At 46.5% G+C, this 19,914-nt stretch overlaps 1 protein-coding gene across 1 annotated transcript; it reads right to left on the bottom strand.

The window, feature by feature from the left end:
• Window positions 1-8,543: 8,543 nt before the first annotated feature.
• Window positions 8,544-12,481, bottom strand: LOC124011180 (leucine-rich repeat-containing protein 58-like). The gene is made up of 4 exons (XM_046324290.1): window positions 11,863-12,481; window positions 10,110-10,238; window positions 9,665-9,942; window positions 8,544-9,460 (listed from the first exon to the last, which is right to left on the bottom strand). Exons 1-4 carry the CDS (start codon window positions 12,315-12,317, stop codon window positions 9,267-9,269), a joined length of 1,056 nt encoding a protein of 351 aa, XP_046180246.1. The 5' UTR covers window positions 12,318-12,481; the 3' UTR covers window positions 8,544-9,266.
• Window positions 12,482-19,914: the final 7,433 nt, after the last annotated feature.

Below are 19,914 nucleotides of genomic sequence, written 5' to 3'. Positions count from 1 at the left end.
CCGCCTGTGCCTCTATTGCGGAGTTGCTGGACATTTTGTTAATTCATGTCCAGTAAAAGCCAGAGCTCATCTGTAAGCGGAGGGCTACAGGTGAGCGCAACTACTCAAGTCTCTCCATCAAAATCCTGTACTACTTTGTCGGTCCATCTACGCTGGACCGGTTCGGGTGCTACATGTAGTGCCTTGATAGACTCTGGGGCTGAGGGTTGTTTCATGGACGAAGCATGGGTTCGGAAACATGACATTCCTTTCAGAGAGTTAGAGAAGCCTACGCCCATGTTCGCCTTAGATGGTAGTCATCTTCCCAGTATCAGATTTGAGACACTACCTTTAACCCTCACAGTATCTGGTAACCACAGTGAGACTATTTCTTTTTTGATTTTCCGTTCACCGTTTACACCTGTTGTTTTGGGTCATCCCTGGCTAGTATGTCATAATCCTTCTATTAATTGGTCTAGTAATTCTATCCTATCCTGGAACGTTTCTTGTCATGTGAAGTGTTTAATGTCTGCCATCCCTCCCGTTTCTTCTGTCCCTACTTCTCAGGAGGAACCTGGCGATTTGACAGGAGTGCCGGAGGAATATCATGATCTGCGCACGGTCTTCAGTCGGTCCCGAGCCAACTCCCTTCCTCCTCACCGGTCGTATGATTGTAGTATTGATCTCCTTCCGGGGACCACTCCTCCTCGAGGTAGACTATACTCTCTGTCGGCTCCCGAACGTAAGGCTCTCGAGGATTATTTGTCTGTGTCTCTTGACGCCGGTACCATAGTGCCTTCTTCCTCTCCGGCCGGGGCGGGGTTCTTTTTTGTTAAGAAGAAGGACGGTACTCTGCGCCCCTGCGTGGATTATCGAGGGCTGAATGACATAACGGTTAAGAATCGTTATCCGCTTCCCCTTATGTCATCAGCCTTCGAGATTCTGCAGGGAGCCAGGTGCTTTACTAAGTTGGACCTTCGTAACGCTTACCATCTCGTGCGCATCAGAGAGGGGGACGAGTGGAAAACGGCGTTTAACACTCCGTTAGGGCATTTTGAGTACCGGGTTCTGCCGTTCGGTCTCGCCAATGCGCCAGCTGTTTTTCAGGCATTAGTTAATGATGTTCTGAGAGACATGCTGAACATCTTTGTTTTTGTCTATCTTGACGATATCCTGATTTTTTCTCCGTCACTCGAGATTCATGTTCAGCACGTTCGACGTGTTCTACAGCGCCTTTTAGAGAATTGTCTCTACGTAAAGGCTGAGAAGTGCTCTTTTCATGTCTCCTCCGTTACTTTTCTCGGTTCCGTTATTTCCGCTGAAGGCATTCAGATGGATTCCGCTAAGGTCCAAGCTGTCAGTGATTGGCCCGTTCAAGGTCACGTGTCGAGTTGCAGCGCTTTTTAGGTTTCGCTAATTTCTATCGGCGTTTCATTCGTAATTTCGGTCAAGTTGCTGCCCCTCTCACAGCTCTTACTTCTGTCAAGACGTGTTTTAAGTGGTCCGGTTCCGCCCAGGGAGCTTTTGATCTTCTAAAAGAACGTTTTACGTCCGCTCCTATCCTCGTTACTCCTGACGTCACTAGACAATTCATTGTCGAGGTTGACGCTTCAGAGGTAGGCGTGGGAGCCATTCTATCCCAGCGCTTCCAGTCTGACGATAAGGTTCATCCTTGCGCTTATTTTCTCATCGCCTGTCGCCATCTGAGCGCAACTATGATGTGGGTAACCGTGAACTGCTCGCCATCCGCTTAGCCCTAGGCGAATGGCGACAGTGGTTGGAGGGGCGACCGTTCCTTTTGTCGTTTGGACAGACCATAAGAACCTTGAGTACATCCGTTCTGCCAAACGACTTAATGCCCGTCAAGCTCGTTGGGCGTTGTTTTTCGCTCGTTTCGAGTTTGTGATTTCTTACCGTCCGGGTAGCAAGAACACCAAGCCTGATGCCTTATCCCGTCTGTTTAGTTCTTCTGTGGCTTCTACTGATCCCGAGGGGATTCTTCCTTATGGGCGTGTTGTCGGGTTAACAGTCTGGGGAATTGAAAGACAGGTTAAGCAAGCACTCACGCACACTGCGTCGCCGCGCGCTTGTCCTAGTAACCTCCTTTTCGTTCCTGTTTCCACTCACTGTCTGGCTGTTCTTCAGTGGGCTCACTCTGCCAAGTTAGCTGGTCATCCCGGTGTTCGAGGCACTCTTGCGTCTATTCGCCAGCGCTTTTGGTGGCCGACTCAGGAGCGTGACACGCGCCGTTTCGTGGCTGCTTGTTCGGACTGCGCGCAGACTAAGTCGGGTAACTCTCCTCCTGCCGGTCGTCTCAGACCGCTCCCCATTCCTTCTCGACCATGGTCTCACATCGCCTTAGACTTCATTACCGGTCTGCCTTTGTCTGCGGGGAAGACTGTGATTCTTACGGTTGTCGATAGGTTCTCTAAGGCGGCACATTTCATTCCCCTCGCTAAACTTCCTTCCGCTAAGGAGACGGCACAAATCATTATTGAGAATGTATTCAGAATTCATGGCCTCCCGTTAGACGCCGTTTCAGACAGAGGCCCGCAATTCACGTCACAGTTTTGGAGGGAGTTCTGTCGTTTGATTGGTGCGTCCGTCAGTCTCTCTTCCGGGTTTCATCCCCAGTCTAACGGTCAAGCAGAGAGGGCCAATCAGACGATTGGTCGCATACTACGCAGCCTTTCTTTCAGAAACCCTGCGTCTTGGGCAGAACAGCTCCCCTGGGCAGAATACGCTCACAATTCGCTTCCTTCGTCTGCTACCGGGTTATCTCCGTTTCAGAGTAGTCTGGGTTACCAGCCTCCTCTGTTCTCATCCCAGCTTGCCGAGTCCAGCGTTCCCTCCGCTCAAGCGTTTGTCCAACGTTGTGAGCGCACCTGGAGGAGGGTGAGGTCTGCACTTTGCCGTTACAGGGCACAGACGGTGAGAGCCGCCAATAAACGCAGGATTAAGAGTCCAAGGTATTGTTGCGGCCAGAGAGTGTGGCTTTCCACTCGCAACCTTCCTCTTACGACAGCTTCTCGTAAGTTGACTCCGCGGTTCATTGGTCCGTTCCGTGTCTCCCAGGTCGTCAATCCTGTCGCTGTGCGACTCATGCTTCTTCCGCGACATCTTCGTCGCGTCCATCCTGTCTTCCATGTCTCCTGTGTTAAGCCCTTTCTTCGCACCCCCGTTCGTCTTCCCTCCCCCCTCCCGTCCTTGTCGAGAGCGCACCTATTTACAAGGTACATAAGATCATGGACATGCGTTCTCGGGGACGGGGTCACCAATACTTAGTGGATTGGGAGGGTTACGGTCCTGAGGAGAGGAGTTGGGTTCCGTCTCGGGACGTGCTGGACCGTTCACTCATCGATGATTTCCTCCGTTGCCGCCAGGATTCCTCCTCGAGTGCGCCAGGAGGCGCTCGGTGAGTGGGGGGTACTGTCATGTTTGTCATTTATTATCATGTCTTGTCCCTGTGCTCCCCATTCTATTCGTTTCCCTCTGCTGGTCTTATTAGGTTCTTTCCCTCTTTCTATCCCTCTCTCTCCCCCTCCCTCTCTCACTCTCTCGCTCTCTCTTCTCTCTATCGTTCCGTTCCTGCTCCCAGCTGTTCCTATTCCCCTAATCATCATTTAGTCTTCCCACACTTGTTCCCGATCCTTTCCCCTGATTAGAGTCCCTATTTCTTCCTTTGTGTTCCGTTCCTGTCCTGTCGGTTCCTTGTTTAGAATTCACCGTGCTGTGATTGTGTATCGCCCTGTCGTGTCGTGTTTTCCTCAGATGCTGCGTGGTGAGCAGGTGTCTGAGTCTGTCTGGTTCAAGTGCCTTCCCGAGGCAACCTGCTGTTCACCTGCTGTTCAAGATCGAGTCTCCGGTTTGTCCTCGTCATTTCGAGTGAAAGTTGTTTTTTTTGTTTGTAATTACTTTACTGGATTAAAGACTCTGTTTTCGCCAAGTCGCTTTTGGGTCCTCTTTCACCTGCATGACAATTGTAAAGTGACTGTTCCACTCGATGTCATAAGGTGAATGCACCAATTTGTAAGTCGCTCTGGATAAGAGCGTCTGCTAAATGACTTAAATGTAATTATAGAGCCAAGGCAGCAACGAGTTCCATAAATCATATTCCATCAACATTTTTAAATGCCAGGAGGATCTCCAGTCCCAACCGGGAGTACTGCAAAATCCACAGAGGGAAACCCCAAACACCAAAAGTTTTATAGCCTAATAAAATCATGGGTGGGCACCTGCTTTTAAGTGGTGCTGATTAGACCTACTCTATATTTTCAGTTGGGTGGACTGCTGCAGGCCTGCTTGGTCTACTCATTATAGTGTTTTTACATTTACAGAGCTGCTGAAGCGTAGCCCACTGGGCACTGACTTCAATTCAACGTCTAGTCCATGTTGGTTCAACATAATTTCATTGAAATGATGTGGAAACAACGTTGATTCAACCAGTGTGTGCCCAGTGGGAGGTGTCATTCAGTGAAACTACTAGGCGTTCACATAGACAGGACTTGGTATTCATGCAGTGGCAGGACCTGAGGAATACTTTCCCAGCATGCCATGCAGACTCTGTGTGAGGCTGTTCAATACAGTCAAAGCACAGTTGCTACCAGGGGCGCAACTTTGTGGGGGGGGGGCATTTTATTATTATTTTTAAAATAATTTCCCCAGGCGTCTGCATGGTCCTAAAGTACACTGTAGCCTCGTTTTGTATCACATTCCAATTATAAAACTGGGGGGGCAGAAATGCAATTTCAGAATGTGTGTGTGTGTGGGGGGGGGGCAGTGAAAGTTGTGCCCCTGGTTGCTACAATCCTTCCTCCTGAAATGTCTGTGTGCTCCTCATTCCTCTTTCCCTCTGCCTGAGTGTATCTTGTCAGAGAATAGTAATTATGTAATTTGGGAAACTCATAACAAAGCACCGTAATGGCATGTTCTTTTCACAGAGTCGCACAGCTAATTTACCATTGGTTCATGCTCAAGGACAAGAATAAGAACGCAAGTCAACACAAGGTACATTATTTCTCAGGTGCTACGATCTTTTTTTCTCTTGATTGATACAGAAAGACTGGAGGACATATGCTATAGACATGGCTCTTCTTGACACTGCGCGTGGAGATGTAGTTTTTGTTAAACAATACGAAAAACCTCCTCTTCTTATAACTCACAAGATCAAACCACTGACAGTAAAAGGTCTGGATCAAACAACACGTGGTCTTTTGAGCTGCAACTTTACAGTGATGGTGTCATGACTATTTTACACCACAAGAGGGCATTATTTACTCAGCTTTCCATTCATTGAGGTCCTGGATACAACATAAAAGAGGAAGGTGATAGGCTACTACAGTTCTGGGAATTAAAACGTTACTCACTAAAGACAAATGCTGCATTTGAAAATGATGTCTGAGTGTTGGTGTGCCCGTCTGTCCGTAAAGAAAAAAAAGTTAATCATGTTGTCTGGTTTGCTTATAGCATTAACTTTTTTATTTTGAAGTACTGTACTTAAGTACATTTAAAACTATATACTTTTAGACTTCTACTCAAGTAGTATTTTACTGGGTGACTTATACTTTACTTGAGTCGTTTTTTATTAAAGGTATAGTATCTTTACTTTTTTTCAAATCAACTATGACAATTGAGTTGTTCCAACACTGATTTTACACATTAAGTTTAAAATGCCACGTATCATGTCCCACCCACTGTAGTCAGCACATTCCCCTATATGCAGTTCTACACATTCATAGTGCTGTCTTATCCATAGAAACTCATAAATAATAGAGAGAAGATGACCTCAGGTATCTTTATGAGCCATACCATCTTCAACTATCTTCCCATGCGGCTGCCTCCCAGTTGAACACTACTCAAAAATTTGCCCAGATCGATGTACTGTACTTCAGCCCAGACACAAATGTGACAGCATTGCTGTGGAATGCATAAATGAAGCAATTCAACTCCATAATTGAGATAACTGTAACGGCGTTCGTCTGTTGCAGAAAGAGAGTCGGACCGAAATGCAGCGTGTTGGTTACTCATGACTTTAATGAACTGAATCGCGGTACATGAAATAACTGAATACTAAATACAAAAACAACAGAACGTGAAACTTATTACAGCCTATCTGGTGAATACTACACAAAGACAGGAACAAACACCCACAAAATACAAAGCGAAACTCAGGCTGCCTAAATACGGTTCCCAATCAGAGACAACGATAAGCACCTGACTCTAATTGAGAATCGCCTCAGGCAGCCAAGCCTATACCACACCCCTAATCAGCCGCGATCCCAAATAATACAAACCCCAATACGAAACACAACATATAAACCCATGTCACACCCTGGCCTACCCAAACATATAACAAAAACACAAAATACACTGACCAAGGCGTGACAATAACACTTCCCTGATATCAGAATTCTACAGTTCCAGGAGTTGATTAACATTAATGGGGAGAGCCCTCCATGGATAGTTTTTACAAAAGTAGCAAGGTGTTATTTTTCATTTGTTACAGTTGTCTTTGGACTTCCCTTTGCCACCTGCGACTTCTATCCTCACCCCCTTCAAATTAGAAGACCTGGGGAATTTTTTGCACTCGCCTATAAGTGTATCTCAATAGAGATGTGTCATCATACAACTGGCACTGCCACTTCAGTTCTGTAGGGTTGATGAGTACAAGCCATGGCACAGAGAAATGACGATTTTTGCAAGAGCATTCAGAGCAATCTCTTTCTCCGCAGGATTACTTTACCACCCAATTAAGAACTGTTTAAGAACACGTTAAAGGGATGGCCATGGTACAATATTAGGAATGCTTCATTTGTTGTTGCTATCTTGCATGTTCAACAACAATATGGAAGACAAAATAACTTAACAACTTAAATACGGTCATGTGAAAAAGTAAATACAACCTTTGGAAAGTGATCTTTTTTTAATGTATTTTTTACATATTTGTCCACATGGATATTTGAACTAAATTCCAACCACATTCATTGATAAAGGTAACCCAATTTAACAAATCACACACAAAAACTTTTACTTTGAAAAGGTTATGCAATTAAAATAAACAAAAATGGAATTTCCAAATGCAGAAAAAATGTGTACTCCCCTAACTTTACCATCACCTAAAATGGCTAAAATTAGGATCAGGTGCACCAAAACAGGTGACAATGATTAGGAAATAATTGGAGAGTACCTTGGGAGGGTCCAGCCTTCCACAAAGATTAGAAACTTGGTCTGGTTTAGTCTCAACCATATGGGTGTGTGGTAACACATCGAGCAAAGGTCAAAATACCTATCTGAGGCTCTCAGAAGAAAGATCATTGATTCCTGTGAGTCTGGGAGGGGTTACAAATCAATTTCTAAGCAACTCGAAGTACATCGTTCCACTGTCTGACAGATCATCTACAAATGGAGAAAATTCCAGACGACACCGGAGTAAAGACCAAAACTACTGGAACAATGTGCTCTGGACAGATTAGTTAAAAGTGGAGTTGTTTGGCCGCAATGCTAGATGCCATCTTTGGCAAAAAATAAACACTGCCTTTGAACAGAAGAACACCATACCAACCGTAAAGCATGGAGGCGGTGGCATTATGGTTTGGGGCTGCTTTGCTGCCTGAGGGCCAACTTTAACACAACCTGGACACAGAAATAGAATCAAATGGAACAAAAACAATATCATGAAATACTACACTTTTTTAATGAATGAAAGTACATCATCCTAAATTCTTCACATTGGAATAATTATTGACACAATTATTGCCAGGGGTATGAACAGCTAGATGTGGCTAGATGTTCTTTGCCATTCTGCCATCAGACTTGCCACCAATGCTCTTTTATAGGACACATCACTGCAGTCTATACTCTTCTGTAAACTGGTTGTCTCTGCATACCCGTCGCAAGAACCACTGGTTGATTATTTATAACACCCTCTCAGGCCTCCCTCCCCCTTATCTGAGATCTCTATTGTAGCCCTCATCCTCCACATACAACACCTGTTCTGCCAGTCTCCCAAAGCACACATCTCTGGGTCGCTCTTCTTTTTAGTTCGCTGCAGCTATTGACTGGAACCAGCTGCAACAAACACTCAAACTGGACAGTTTTATCTCAATCTCTTCGCTCAAAGACTCAATCATGGACACTCTTACCGACAGTGACTGCTTTGCGTGATGCACTGTTATCTCTACCTGAGATAACAGTGCCCTTTGTGCTGTTGCCTGTGCCCAATAATGTTTGTACCCTGTTTAGTGCTGCCACCATGCTGTGCTGTCATGTGTTGCTGCCATGCTATGTTGTTGTCTTTAGGTCTCTCTTTATGCCGTGTTGTGTTCTCTCTTGTCGTGATGTGTGTTTTGTCCTATATTTTTATTTTCAATCCCAGCCCCCATCCCCGCAGGAGGCCTTTTGGTTGGCCGTCGTTGTAAATAGGAATTTGTTCTTAAATGACCTAGTTAAATAAAGGTTAAATACATAAAAATAAAATAAAACAGCATTATCTTATGTATCCAGTTCACAGAACAGTACTCATATCAATGATACACTGTATGTATAAAATAAACAGATAAAATATATTAATATTAATTTTGATTTATTCAAATAAATTATTCATTTAAAATAATCAAACCAACATTTAATTCACAGTACAAGCTCTGGATTAGTCTCTTTGAACAAGAAATCATCACATCAACATACACAACTTTCCCCTTGGTTAGTAACAACAAAAGTTGTTTTGTGAGATAAGGGAAGGCATTAATGCATGGTGGGTAAATGCTACAGGCGACAGAGACTACTGTATATTAGGACTGCATGCGCGAGCAGCCAGTGTCAACAGAAGTATGACGATTAAAGGGTAACTTAAGAAGCGAGGTGATTTAAAACAAGCATGAAACACATTCTGTGTTTCTGAATCTAATTTGTAAAGAAAATCAATTTGACATACAATTAATTCAGCCCTTCATGTTAACACAGAAACTACAAACTGAGGATGTACATCAAAATACATTTGATGAGTGGTCTACAACAAAATCAGTACTCCATAAGCTTCAGTTAGATGTTTAAAACACTACGACTCCAAATATCAATAATAAACTGTGGTTAATTTACATTACAATCAGACTTGAGGAATCCTACATCTCATGTTGAAAGTGGCACTCTTTTGTAAGTGAACAGCTCAGTGTCAGTGTTTATCGTGTTTGGCACAGGAGAGGTTGGGTTAGTCAGGTCAGTTGGGAGTCATGGAAACTGTCCATCATCCAGTATGTGTGTCAGTGAACTCGAGGTCCTTTGACTTTCTTCTATCCCAGAAGCACTCTCTGCAGCCTGTCGGCCGACACGCATCTCTCGTCCTCCGACTCAGCGTCGCTCTGCGGGTTGGAGCTGCAGGGAGAGGTGCATTCTGGGGAGCACAGGTAGTGCATGAAGGGTAGCCGGTACTTCCCGCAGAAGTCCACAAACTTGATGTGCCTCACACACGAGTCAAAGTACACACCTGAGAGGAAGAAGACAAGTAGCACAACAATATGAGAGCAATAGAAATATCTCAAGGTGTGATTTTATTACAAAGAATATATTTTTCTCAAATTATTGAGGAATCCCAGCCTTCTCTTCCTTCCTGGACGAGCCTCCTGTGATCCACTCACAAATACTAGTACATACGTATGTAACTTAAACCTGTCCCCTCTCCTCCACTTACCGGTACATTTAGGGTTGGGACACTTGCTGGCCAGGTCCAGGTACTGTACCAGGTTTCCAGGCAGGTCATTGGGGTGGTAGTGAAGGTTGCGGGACTTGATGGTCCGTCCGGCCAGCTCCAAGAGGGAAGGAGGGTCGTAAGTCATGTCCTTGATGAAGCGGACCACCAGGGGGTTGCCGCGGAGACTGAGCTCCTGCAGGTGCACCAGGCTGAGGATCTCCCGCGGTAGGTAGGTAAGTAGGTTGTTATGGAGACTGAGGCAGCGCAGGGAGTAGAGTCTACAAACAGACATATTCAGACATGACCGTGAATCATGGCTTTAGCTCAGCAGGCTAACACAGTCTTATAACACACAGGAGACCTAAGTAAAAAAGAAAAGAAAAAACGGTCGGTCACATGAGCAAATTATGTAAAGTCAGTGTTTCTCCTATGGGATGGCCCTCACCTTGTGAGTTGGGGGGGTACACTCTGTATCCGGTTATCACAAAGGACCAAGTATCTGAGACCGCGAAGGTTGGCCAGCTCTGGGGGGATGGAGATGATGAGGTTCCCACCCAAATAAAGCATCTCCAGACTGCATCAGATCAGAGAAAAGTGTTTTTCTTCACGCTTGGAATGACAGGGAACATTGCTAAATTAACATACAGATGTAGGATCTTAAATTGAACCAGTTTTAAACAGCCCAAAAATAATCCTGTGGATTATATAAAGCACAATGTTCAAAGGTCAAGAATGGCCTAAACAGTTTGAGTTTAAATCCAGATGAAGCATGTTGAAATTCCAGGGTTCAAAGATCCCAGAGGACAGGCTGTATTGACTGAGTGATCTGGTTTTTTTTTTGAGAACCACTGTGATAAGGTTACACACATACTACACTCTTGAACACCTCCAGAACACCTGCCAACTTTCTCTGATCAAGCTGACAACAGAAGAGAGAGGAGATAGAGGGAGCGTTCGGAATTGAACTGCACTGTTTGACAATTTTATGTCAACAGAAGATATACAGAAGAGGTGAGATGATGGTAAAATAACTGATTGTAAAACGTCTTCTCCTTTTAGAAAGGGATCAAGAGAGAGAGAGAAGAGAGAGAGAGAGAGAGAGAGAGAGAGAGAGAGAGAGAGAGAGAGAGAGAGAGAGAGAGAGAGAGAGAGAGAGAGAGAGAGAGAGAGAAAGAGAGAGAGAGAGATCCCTACGATAGAAACGTCAAGAGGGAAGGCCTTATGATGCAAAGCACAGCTGCTAACTTAACTACAACACAGTCCGAAGGATGCTGTGGGCTTTTGGGGGGAGTCCAATGGACCTTTTCATCTTGTCTTTACCCTATAACTTATTCTCCACTCTGTTCCAAATCCCGAACCCCCATGTTCCTCTCACGGTGCCAGTCCCCCACTGTGGTAAGGCAATATGTCAAATGACGAGCCACTGACGAGCCACTGACGAGCCGACTCCAAAGAAGTGTGTCAATGCAGCACCAAGACGGAGACGATGGGCCCCTGCACCATCATGCAGGACATGATCAGGAACCACATGCTCATGTGGAACCTATCTAGGTGAATACAGCGACAGTATTGATTTTATGCAAACGTATTTGCCCTTTATCTTAACCCTCACCATCTAGTTCCTGAATGCACACTACGAAATCACAGCTGCAGTCCTGGAGGCCCAGTCATTTCATTAAGACAGCAACAGAGCTTATTATTCTAGCTGGCTACTACATAATGGTTATTATGAGCATGCTATTATCAGGTAGTGATGGGCCAGGAAGTGACAGGTTGCTGGTTTGAACCCCTGACCTAGGTGAACAATCTATCGATGAGCCCTTGAGCAAGGCACTTTACCCCAATGGCTCCTAGGAGTCGTTCTGTATAAGAGTGTATGCTAAATTACTAAAAATATATATGATACGGGCAACATAACCTTGATATGGCAATGTCTTTATTCACATTTGAGTGCCCCAACGTTGGGTTATTAGAAGCTAAGTGTTTATAAAGGTCAGAAGCTTAAAAGCTTAAAGCTCATCTAATTTTCACCAACCTCCCTTCGTCATGCATAGCTGTGTACAGATAGTTGTTTGTTAAAAGTCACCCTTTATATTAAGTGGCTATAAAACCTGTGATTATATGGTAATTAACGTGGAGGTAGTTAGTTGCTTTGTAACAAATTGTTTGTTACCGCTATAATATATCGGTATTCTTACCTGGTAATATTTTCTATCTCTGCGGGGATAGCTTTGAGTCTGTTACCCCCAAGAGACAGATATTTTAATCGCTGGAGTTTTAGAAACTGAGTGGGCACCTCTTCAAACATGTTCCCACTGAAGTTCAATGTGTCTATCTGCATGGACCCAAATTCCTTTGGGAACGAAAATTCGTTCAAACGGTTGTTCTTGGCTATGAGTGTTTTGAGGTTTGACAAACGTTGAATGTCCTCACAGAGAACCGTTAATCCATTGTTGCTTATATCCAGAACTTCCAATTTGGAGAACAGACATACCGAAGCGGGAAACACTGTCAGTCGGTTGTTATACAGGTAGAGTTGTTGGGTCACGCTCCTCCGTTCGTCACCGACAGTGTCCAAATTTAAACTCTCCAGATTCAGATGGGACATGTCCAAAATGCAACCCCCCTGATCAACTGTTGCAAATAGCTCCATATTCAATACCAATTTCTATCCACCTAGTACAAACATATGAATGAATTACAATGTGATTTTACAAAGTGTATGCTCGTTCAGCACTGATCACGACCGTATAAAGCCTCTTTGTGCATTCTGCTCATGTGCAAAACCTTTTCCATTAAAGACAGACCGCACACGCACAGCTGTCACATTTGCATCAAGTTCACATGTAGTCGGTATTAAAAGGCTGGTCAGACTTTGGATTCTCCGCCCCCAGTTTAAATTAACCCGTGCATGCCTGCTTGCTCTGGTGCCACAGGTCTCCATGTCCAGAAATCAAGTTTGCGCGTGTGTGGATGCTTTGTAAATGTTTTCACGCTGAAATATATGGTCAATTAACTTTGCAATAGGAAACCCCAGCTCTCATTTCTATTAGCCTATGAGGAACCATATCTAATATTTTGTAATATGCCCTACTAGTTTTAGTGGTAGACCTTATGTCACAAAAGTCTGGAGACCTGTGAAATACATGTGCAATGATACAATGACTACTATAAATTGGGTGGCTCAGCCCTGAGAGGTATACCACTGGTATGACAAAACATTTATTTTGTACTGTTCTAATTACATTCGTAACCAGTTTATAATAGCAATAAGGCACCTTGGGGGTTTGTGGTATATGGCCAATATACCATGGCTAAGAGCTGTATACAGGCACTCCGCATTACGTTGTGCGTAAGAACAGCACTTAGCCATGGTATATTGACCATATAACACACCCTCTCGTACCTTATTGCTTAAGTATCCAAAGAACACACGCACGCAAATCAAAGCAAATGTATTTATTTAACCCTTCGTACATCAGCTGATATCTCAAAGTGCTGTACAGAAACCCAGCCTAAAACCCCAAACAGGTGTTGAAGCACGTTGGCTAGGAAAAATTCCCTAGAAAGGCCAAAACCTAGGAAGAAACCTAGAGAGGAACAAGGCTATGAGGGGTGGCCAGTCCTCTGCTGGCTGTGCGGGGTAGAGATTATAACAGAACATGGCCAAGATGTTCAAATGTTCATAAATGACCAGCATGGTCAAATAATAGGTCTTGGACAGGTAGCATGTCCGGTGAACAGATCATGATTCCATAGCCGCAGGCAGAACAGTTGAAACTGGAGCAGCAGCACAGCCAGGTGGACTGGGGACAGCAAGGAGTCATCATGTCAGGTAGTCCTGAGGTATGGTCCAAGGGCTCAGGTCCTCCGAGAGAGAGAAAGAGAGAGAATTAGGGAAAGCATACTTAAATTCACACAGGACACCGGATAAGACAGGAGAAGTACTCCAGATATAACAAACTGACCCTAGCCCCCCGACACATAAACTACTGCAGCATAAATACTGGAGGCTGAGACAGGAGGGGTCAGGAGATACTGTGGCCCCATCCTATGATATCCCCCCAGAGGGCCAAACAGGAAGGATATAACCCCACCCACTTTGCCAAAGCACAGCCCCCACACCACTAGATGGATATCTTCAACCACCAACTTACCATCCTGAGACAAGGCCGAGTATAGCCCACAAAGATCTCCGCCACGGCACAACCCGAGGGGGGCGCCAACCCAGACAGGAAGATCACATCAGCGACTCAACCCACTCAAGTGACGCACCCCTCCCAGGGACGGCATGAAAGAGCACCAGTAAGCCAGTGACTCAGCCCCCGTATTAGGGTTAGAGGCAGAGAATCCCAGTGGAAAGAGGGGAACCAGCCAGGCAGAGACAGCAAGGGCGGTTCGTTGCTCCAGAGCCTTTCCGTTCACCTTCACACTCCTGGGCCAGACTACACTCAATCATATAACCCACTGAAGAGATGAGTCTTCAGTAAAGACTTAAAGGTTGAGACCGAGTTTGCGTCTCTCACATGGGTAGGCAGACCATTCCATAAAAATGGAGCTCTATAGGAGAAAGCCCTGCCTCCAGCTGTTTGCTTAGAAATTCTAGAGAGAATTAGGAGGCCTGCATCTTGTGACCGTAGCGTACGTGTAGGTATGTAAGGCAGGACCAAATCAGAGAGATAGGTAGGAGCAAGCCCATGTAATGCTTTGTAGTTTAGCAGTAAAACCTTGAAATCAGCCCTTGCCTTGACAGGAAGCCAGTGTAGGGAGGCTAGCACTGGATGTTATGCAGGTGAATGAGGACCCAAAAGCGACTTGGCGAAAACAGAGTCTTTAATCCAGTTAAAGGAAATAGCAATACTCCTAGACAAATCGGAGCGGTAAATAAAGCATAAAAAACAATTCCACTCGTAATCACGAGAACTGACTGGAGACTCGATAATAAACTGCAGGTTGCCTCGGGAAGGCACTTGACCGTTGCAGACTCAGACACCTGCTCACCACGCAGCATCTGAGGGAAACACGACACGACAGGGCGATACAAAGACACAGCACGGTGAACAATATACAAGGATCCGACAGGGCAGAAACGGAAAACAAGGGGAGAAATAGGGACTCTAATCAGGGGAAAAGATAGGGAACAGGTGTGGGAAGACTAAATGATTGATTAGGGGAATAGGAACAGCTGGGAGCAGGAACGGAACGATAGAGAGAAGAGAGAGAGGGAGGGAGAGAGAAAAAGGGGAACAAACCTAAAAAGACCAGCAGGGGGAAAACGAACAGAAGGAAAAGCAAAATGACAAGACAATATAAGACAAAACATGACATTACCCCCCCACTCACCGAGCGCCTCCTGGCGCACTCGAGGAGGAATCCTGGCGGCAATGGAGGAAATCATCAATCAGTGAACGGTCCAGCACGTCCCGAGACGGAACCCAACTCCTCTCCTCAGGACCGTAACCCTCCCAATCCACTAAGTATTGGTGACCCCGTCCCCGAGAACGCATGTCCATGATCCTACGTACCTTGTAAATAGGTGCGCTCTCGACAAGGACGGGAGGGGGAGGGAAGACGAACGGGGGTGCGAAGAAAGGGCTTGACACAGGAGACATGGAAGACAGGATGGACGCGACGAAGATGTCGCGGAAGAAGCAGTCGCACAGCGACAGGATTGACGACCTGGGAGACACGGAACGGACCAATGAACCGCGGAGTCAACTTACGAGAAGCTGTCGTAAGAGGAAGGTTGCGAGTGGAAAGCCACACTCTCTGGCCGCAACAATACCTTGGACTCTTAATCCTACGTTTATTGGCGGCTCTCACAGTCTGTGCCCTGTAACGGCAAAGTGCAGACCTCACCCTCCTCCAGATGCGCTCACAACGTTGGACAAACGCTTGAGCGGAGGGAACGCTGGACTCGGCAAGCTGGGATGAGAACAGAGGAGGCTGGTAACCCAGACTACTCTGAAACGGAGATAACCCGGTAGCAGACGAAGGAAGCGAGTTGTGAGCGTATTCTGCCCAGGGGAGCTGTTCTGCCCAAGACGCAGGGTTTCTGAAAGAAAGGCTGCGTAGTATGCGACCAATCGTCTGATTGGCCCTCTCTGCTTGACCATTAGACTGGGGATGAAACCCGGAAGAGAGACTGACGGACGCACCAATCAAACGACAGAACTCCCTCCAAAACTGTGACGTGAATTGCGGACCTCTGTCTGAAACGGCGTCTAACGGGAGGCCATGAATTCTGAACACATTCTCGATGATGATTTGTGCCGTCTCCTTAGCGGAAGGAAGTTTAGCGAGAGGAATGAAATGTGCCGCCTTAGAGAACCTATCGACAACCGTAAGAATCACAGTCTTCCCCGCAGACAAAGGCAGACCGGTAATGAAGTCTAGGGCGATGTGAGACCATGGTCGAGAAGGAATGGGGAGCGGTCTGAGACGACCGGCAGGAGGAGAGTTACCTGACTTAGTCTGCGCGCAGTCCGAACAAGCAGCCACGAAACGGCGAGTGTCACGCTCCTGAGTCGGCCACCAAAAGCGCTGGCGAATAGAAGCAAGAGTGCCTCAAACACCGGGATGACCAGCTAACTTGGCAGAGTGAGCCCACTGAAGAACAGCCAGACGAGTGGAAACAGGAACGAAAAGAAGGTTACTAGGACAAGCGCGCGGCGACGCAGTGTGCGTGAGTGCTTGCTTAACCTGTCTTTCAATTCCCCAGACTGTCAACCCGACAACACGCCCATAAGGAAGAATCCCCTCGGGATCAGTAGAAGCCACAGAAGAACTAAAAAGACGGGATAAGGCATCAGGCTTGGTGTTCTTGCTACCCGGACGGTAAGAAATCACAAACACGAAACGAGCGAAAAATAACGCCCAACGAGCTTGACGAGCATTAAGTCGTTTGGCAGAACGGATGTACTCAAGGTTCTTATGGTCTGTCCAAACGACAAAGGAACGGTCGCCCCCTCCAACCATTGTCGCCATTCGCCTAGGGCTAAGCGGATGGCGAGCAGTTCGCGGTTACCCACATCATAGTTGCGTTCAGATGGCGACAGGCGATGAGAAAAATAAGCGCAAGGATGAACCTTATCGTCAGACTGGAAGCGCTGGGATAGAATGGCTCCCACGCCTACCTCTGAAGCGTCAACCTCGACAATGAATTGTCTAGTGACGTCAGGAGTAACGAGGATAGGAGCGGACGTAAAACGTTCTTTTAGAAGATCAAAAGCTCCCTGGGCGGAACCGGACCACTTAAAACACGTCTTGACAGAAGTAAGAGCTGTGAGAGGGGCAGCAACTTGACCGAAATTACGAATGAAACGCCGATAGAAATTAGCGAAACCTAGAAAGCGCTGCAACTCGACACGTGACCTTGGAACGGGCCACTCACTGACAGCTTGGACCTTAGCGGAATCCATCTGAATGCCTTCAGCGGAAATAACGGAACCGAGAAAAGTAACGGAGGAGACATGAAAAGAGCACTTCTCAGCCTTCACGTAGAGACAATTCTCTAAAAGGCGCTGGAGAACACGTCGAACGTGCTGAACATGAATCTCGAGTGACGGTGAAAAAATCAGGATATCGTCAAGGTAGACAAAAACAAAGATGTTCAGCATGTCTCTCAGAACATCATTAACTAATGCCTGAAAAACAGCTGGCGCATTGGCGAGACCAAACGGCAGAACCCGGTACTCAAAATGCCCTAACGGAGTGTTAAACGCCGTTTTCCACTCGTCCCCCTCTCTGATGCGCACGAGATGGTAAGCGTTACGAAGGTCCAACTTAGTAAAGCACCTGGCTCCCTGCAGAATCTCGAAGGCTGATGACATAAGGGGAAGCGGATAACGATTCTTAACCGTTATGTCATTCAGCCCTCGATAATCCACGCAGGGGCGCAGAGTACCGTCCTTTTTCTTAACAAAAAAAACCCCCGCCCCGGCCGGAGAGGAAGAAGGCACTATGGTACCGGCGTCAAGAGACACAGACAAATAATCCTCGAGAGCCTTACGTTCGGGAGCCGACAGAGAGTATAGTCTACCCCGAGGAGGAGTGGTCCCCGGAAGGAGATCAATACTACAATCATACGACCGGTGAGGAGGAAGGGAGTTGGCTCGGGACCGACTGAAGACCGTGCGCAGATCATGATATTCCTCCGGCACTCCTGTCAAATCGCCAGGTTCCTCCTGAGAAGTGGGGACAGAAGAAATGGGAGGGATGGCAGACATTAAACACTTCACATGACAAGAAACGTTCCAGGATAGGATAGAATTACTAGACCAATTAATAGAAGGATTATGACATACTAGCCAGGGATGACCCAAAACAACAGGTGTAAAAGGTGAACAAAAAATCAAAAAAGAAATAGTCTCACTGTGGTTACCAGATACTGTGAGGGTTAAAGGTAGTGTCTCAAATCTGATACAGGGAAGATGACTACCATCTAAGGCGAACATGGGCGTAGGCTTGTCTAACTGTCTGAAAGGAATGTCATGTTTCCGAGCCCATGCTTCGTCCATGAAACAACCCTCAGCCCCAGAGTCTATCAAGGCACTGCATGTAGCACCCGAACCGGTCCAGCGTAGATGGACCGACATAGTAGTACAGGATCTAGATGGAGAGACCTGAGTAGTAGCGCTCACCAGTAGCCCTCCGCTTACTGATGAGCTCTGGCTTTTACTGGACATGAATTGACAAAATGTCCATCAAATCCGCAATAGAGGCACAGGCGGTTGGTGATCCTCCGTTCCCTCTCCTTAGTCGAGATGCGAATACCTCCCAGCTGCATGGGCTCAGTCTCTGAGCCAGAGGAGGGAGATGGTTGCGATGCGGAGCAGGGAAACACCGTTGACGCGAGCTCTCTTCCACGAGCTTGGTGACGAAGATCTACCCGTCGTTCTATGCGGATGGCGAGAGCAATCAAAGAGTCCACACTGGAAGGAACCTCCCGGGAGAGAATCTCATCTTTAACCACTGCGTGGAGTCCCTCCAGAAAACGAGCGAGCAGCGCCGGCTCGTTCCAGTCACAAGAGGCAGCAAGAGTGCGAAACTCTATAGAGTAATCCGTTATGGATCGATCACCTTGGCATAGGGAAGCCAGGGCCCTAGAAGCCTCCCTACCAAAAACTGAACGGTCAAAAACCCGAATCATCTCCTCTTTAAAGTTCTGGTAATTGTTTGAACAATCAGCCCTTGCCTCCCAGATAGCTGTGCCCCACTCTCGAGCCCGGCCAGTAAGGAGTGAAATGACGTAAGCAACCCGAGCTCTCTCTCTAGAGTATGTGTTGGGTTGGAGAGAGAACACAATATCACACTGGGTGAGAAAGGAGCAGCACTCCTTGGGCTGCCCGGAGTAGCAAGGTGGGTTATTAACCCTAGGTTCCGGAGGCTCGGCAGACCAGGAAGTAACAGGTGACACGAGACGAAGACTCTGGAACTGTCCAGAGAGGTCGGAAACCTGAGCGGCCAGGTTCTCCATGGCATGACGAGCAGCAGACAATTCCTGCTCGTGTCTGCCGAGCATGGCTCCTTGGATCTCGACGGCAGTGTTACGAGCGTCTGTAGTCGCTGGGTCCATTCTTTGGTCGGATCCTTCTGTTATGCAGGTGAATGAGGACCCAAAAGCGACTTGGCGAAAACAGAGTCTTTAATCCAGTTAAAGGAAATAGCAATACTCCTAGACAAATCGGAGCGGTAAATAAAGCATAAAAAACAATTCCACTCGTAATCACGAGAACTGACTGGAGACTCGATAATAAACTGCAGGTTGCCTCGGGAAGGCACTTGACCGTTGCAGACTCAGACACCTGCTCACCACGCAGCATCTGAGGGAAACACGACACGACAGGGCGATACAAAGACACAGCACGGTGAACAATATACAAGGATCCGACAGGGCAGAAACGGAAAACAAGGGGAGAAATAGGGACTCTAATCAGGGGAAAAGATAGGGAACAGGTGTGGGAAGACTAAATGATTGATTAGGGGAATAGAAACAGCTGGGAGCAGGAACGGAACGATAGAGAGAAGAGAGAGAGGGAGGGAGAGAGAAAAAGGGGAACGAACCTAAAAAGACCAGCAGGGGGAAAACGAACAGAAGGAAAAGCAAAATGACAAGACAATATAAGACAAAACATGACACTGGAGTAATATGATCAAATTATTTGGTTCTAGTCAGGATTCTAGCAGCCGTATTTAGCACCAACTGAAGTATATTTAGTGCTTTATCCGGGTAGCCGGAAAGTAGAGCA

The sequence above is a fragment of the Oncorhynchus gorbuscha genome, linkage group LG23 (genome assembly GCF_021184085.1).
Source record: "Oncorhynchus gorbuscha isolate QuinsamMale2020 ecotype Even-year linkage group LG23, OgorEven_v1.0, whole genome shotgun sequence".
Lineage (NCBI taxonomy): Eukaryota > Metazoa > Chordata > Actinopteri > Salmoniformes > Salmonidae > Oncorhynchus > Oncorhynchus gorbuscha.
This window is presented reverse-complemented; position numbering and strand designations above follow the sequence as displayed.

Bases quoted from the DNA above. Each gene is read 5' to 3' on its own strand.
- LOC124011180 (XM_046324290.1), bottom strand. From the start codon at position 12,317: ATGGAGCTATTTGCAACAGTTGATCAGGGGGGTTGCATTTTGGACATG. The intron at 10,239-11,862 runs GTAAGAATACCG...GATCTGATGCAG, and splicing joins GAGATAGAAAATATTACCAG to TCTGGAGATGCTTTATTTGG. The intron at 9,943-10,109 runs GTGAGGGCCATC...GTCTGTTTGTAG, and splicing joins GTACCCCCCCAACTCACAAG to ACTCTACTCCCTGCGCTGCC.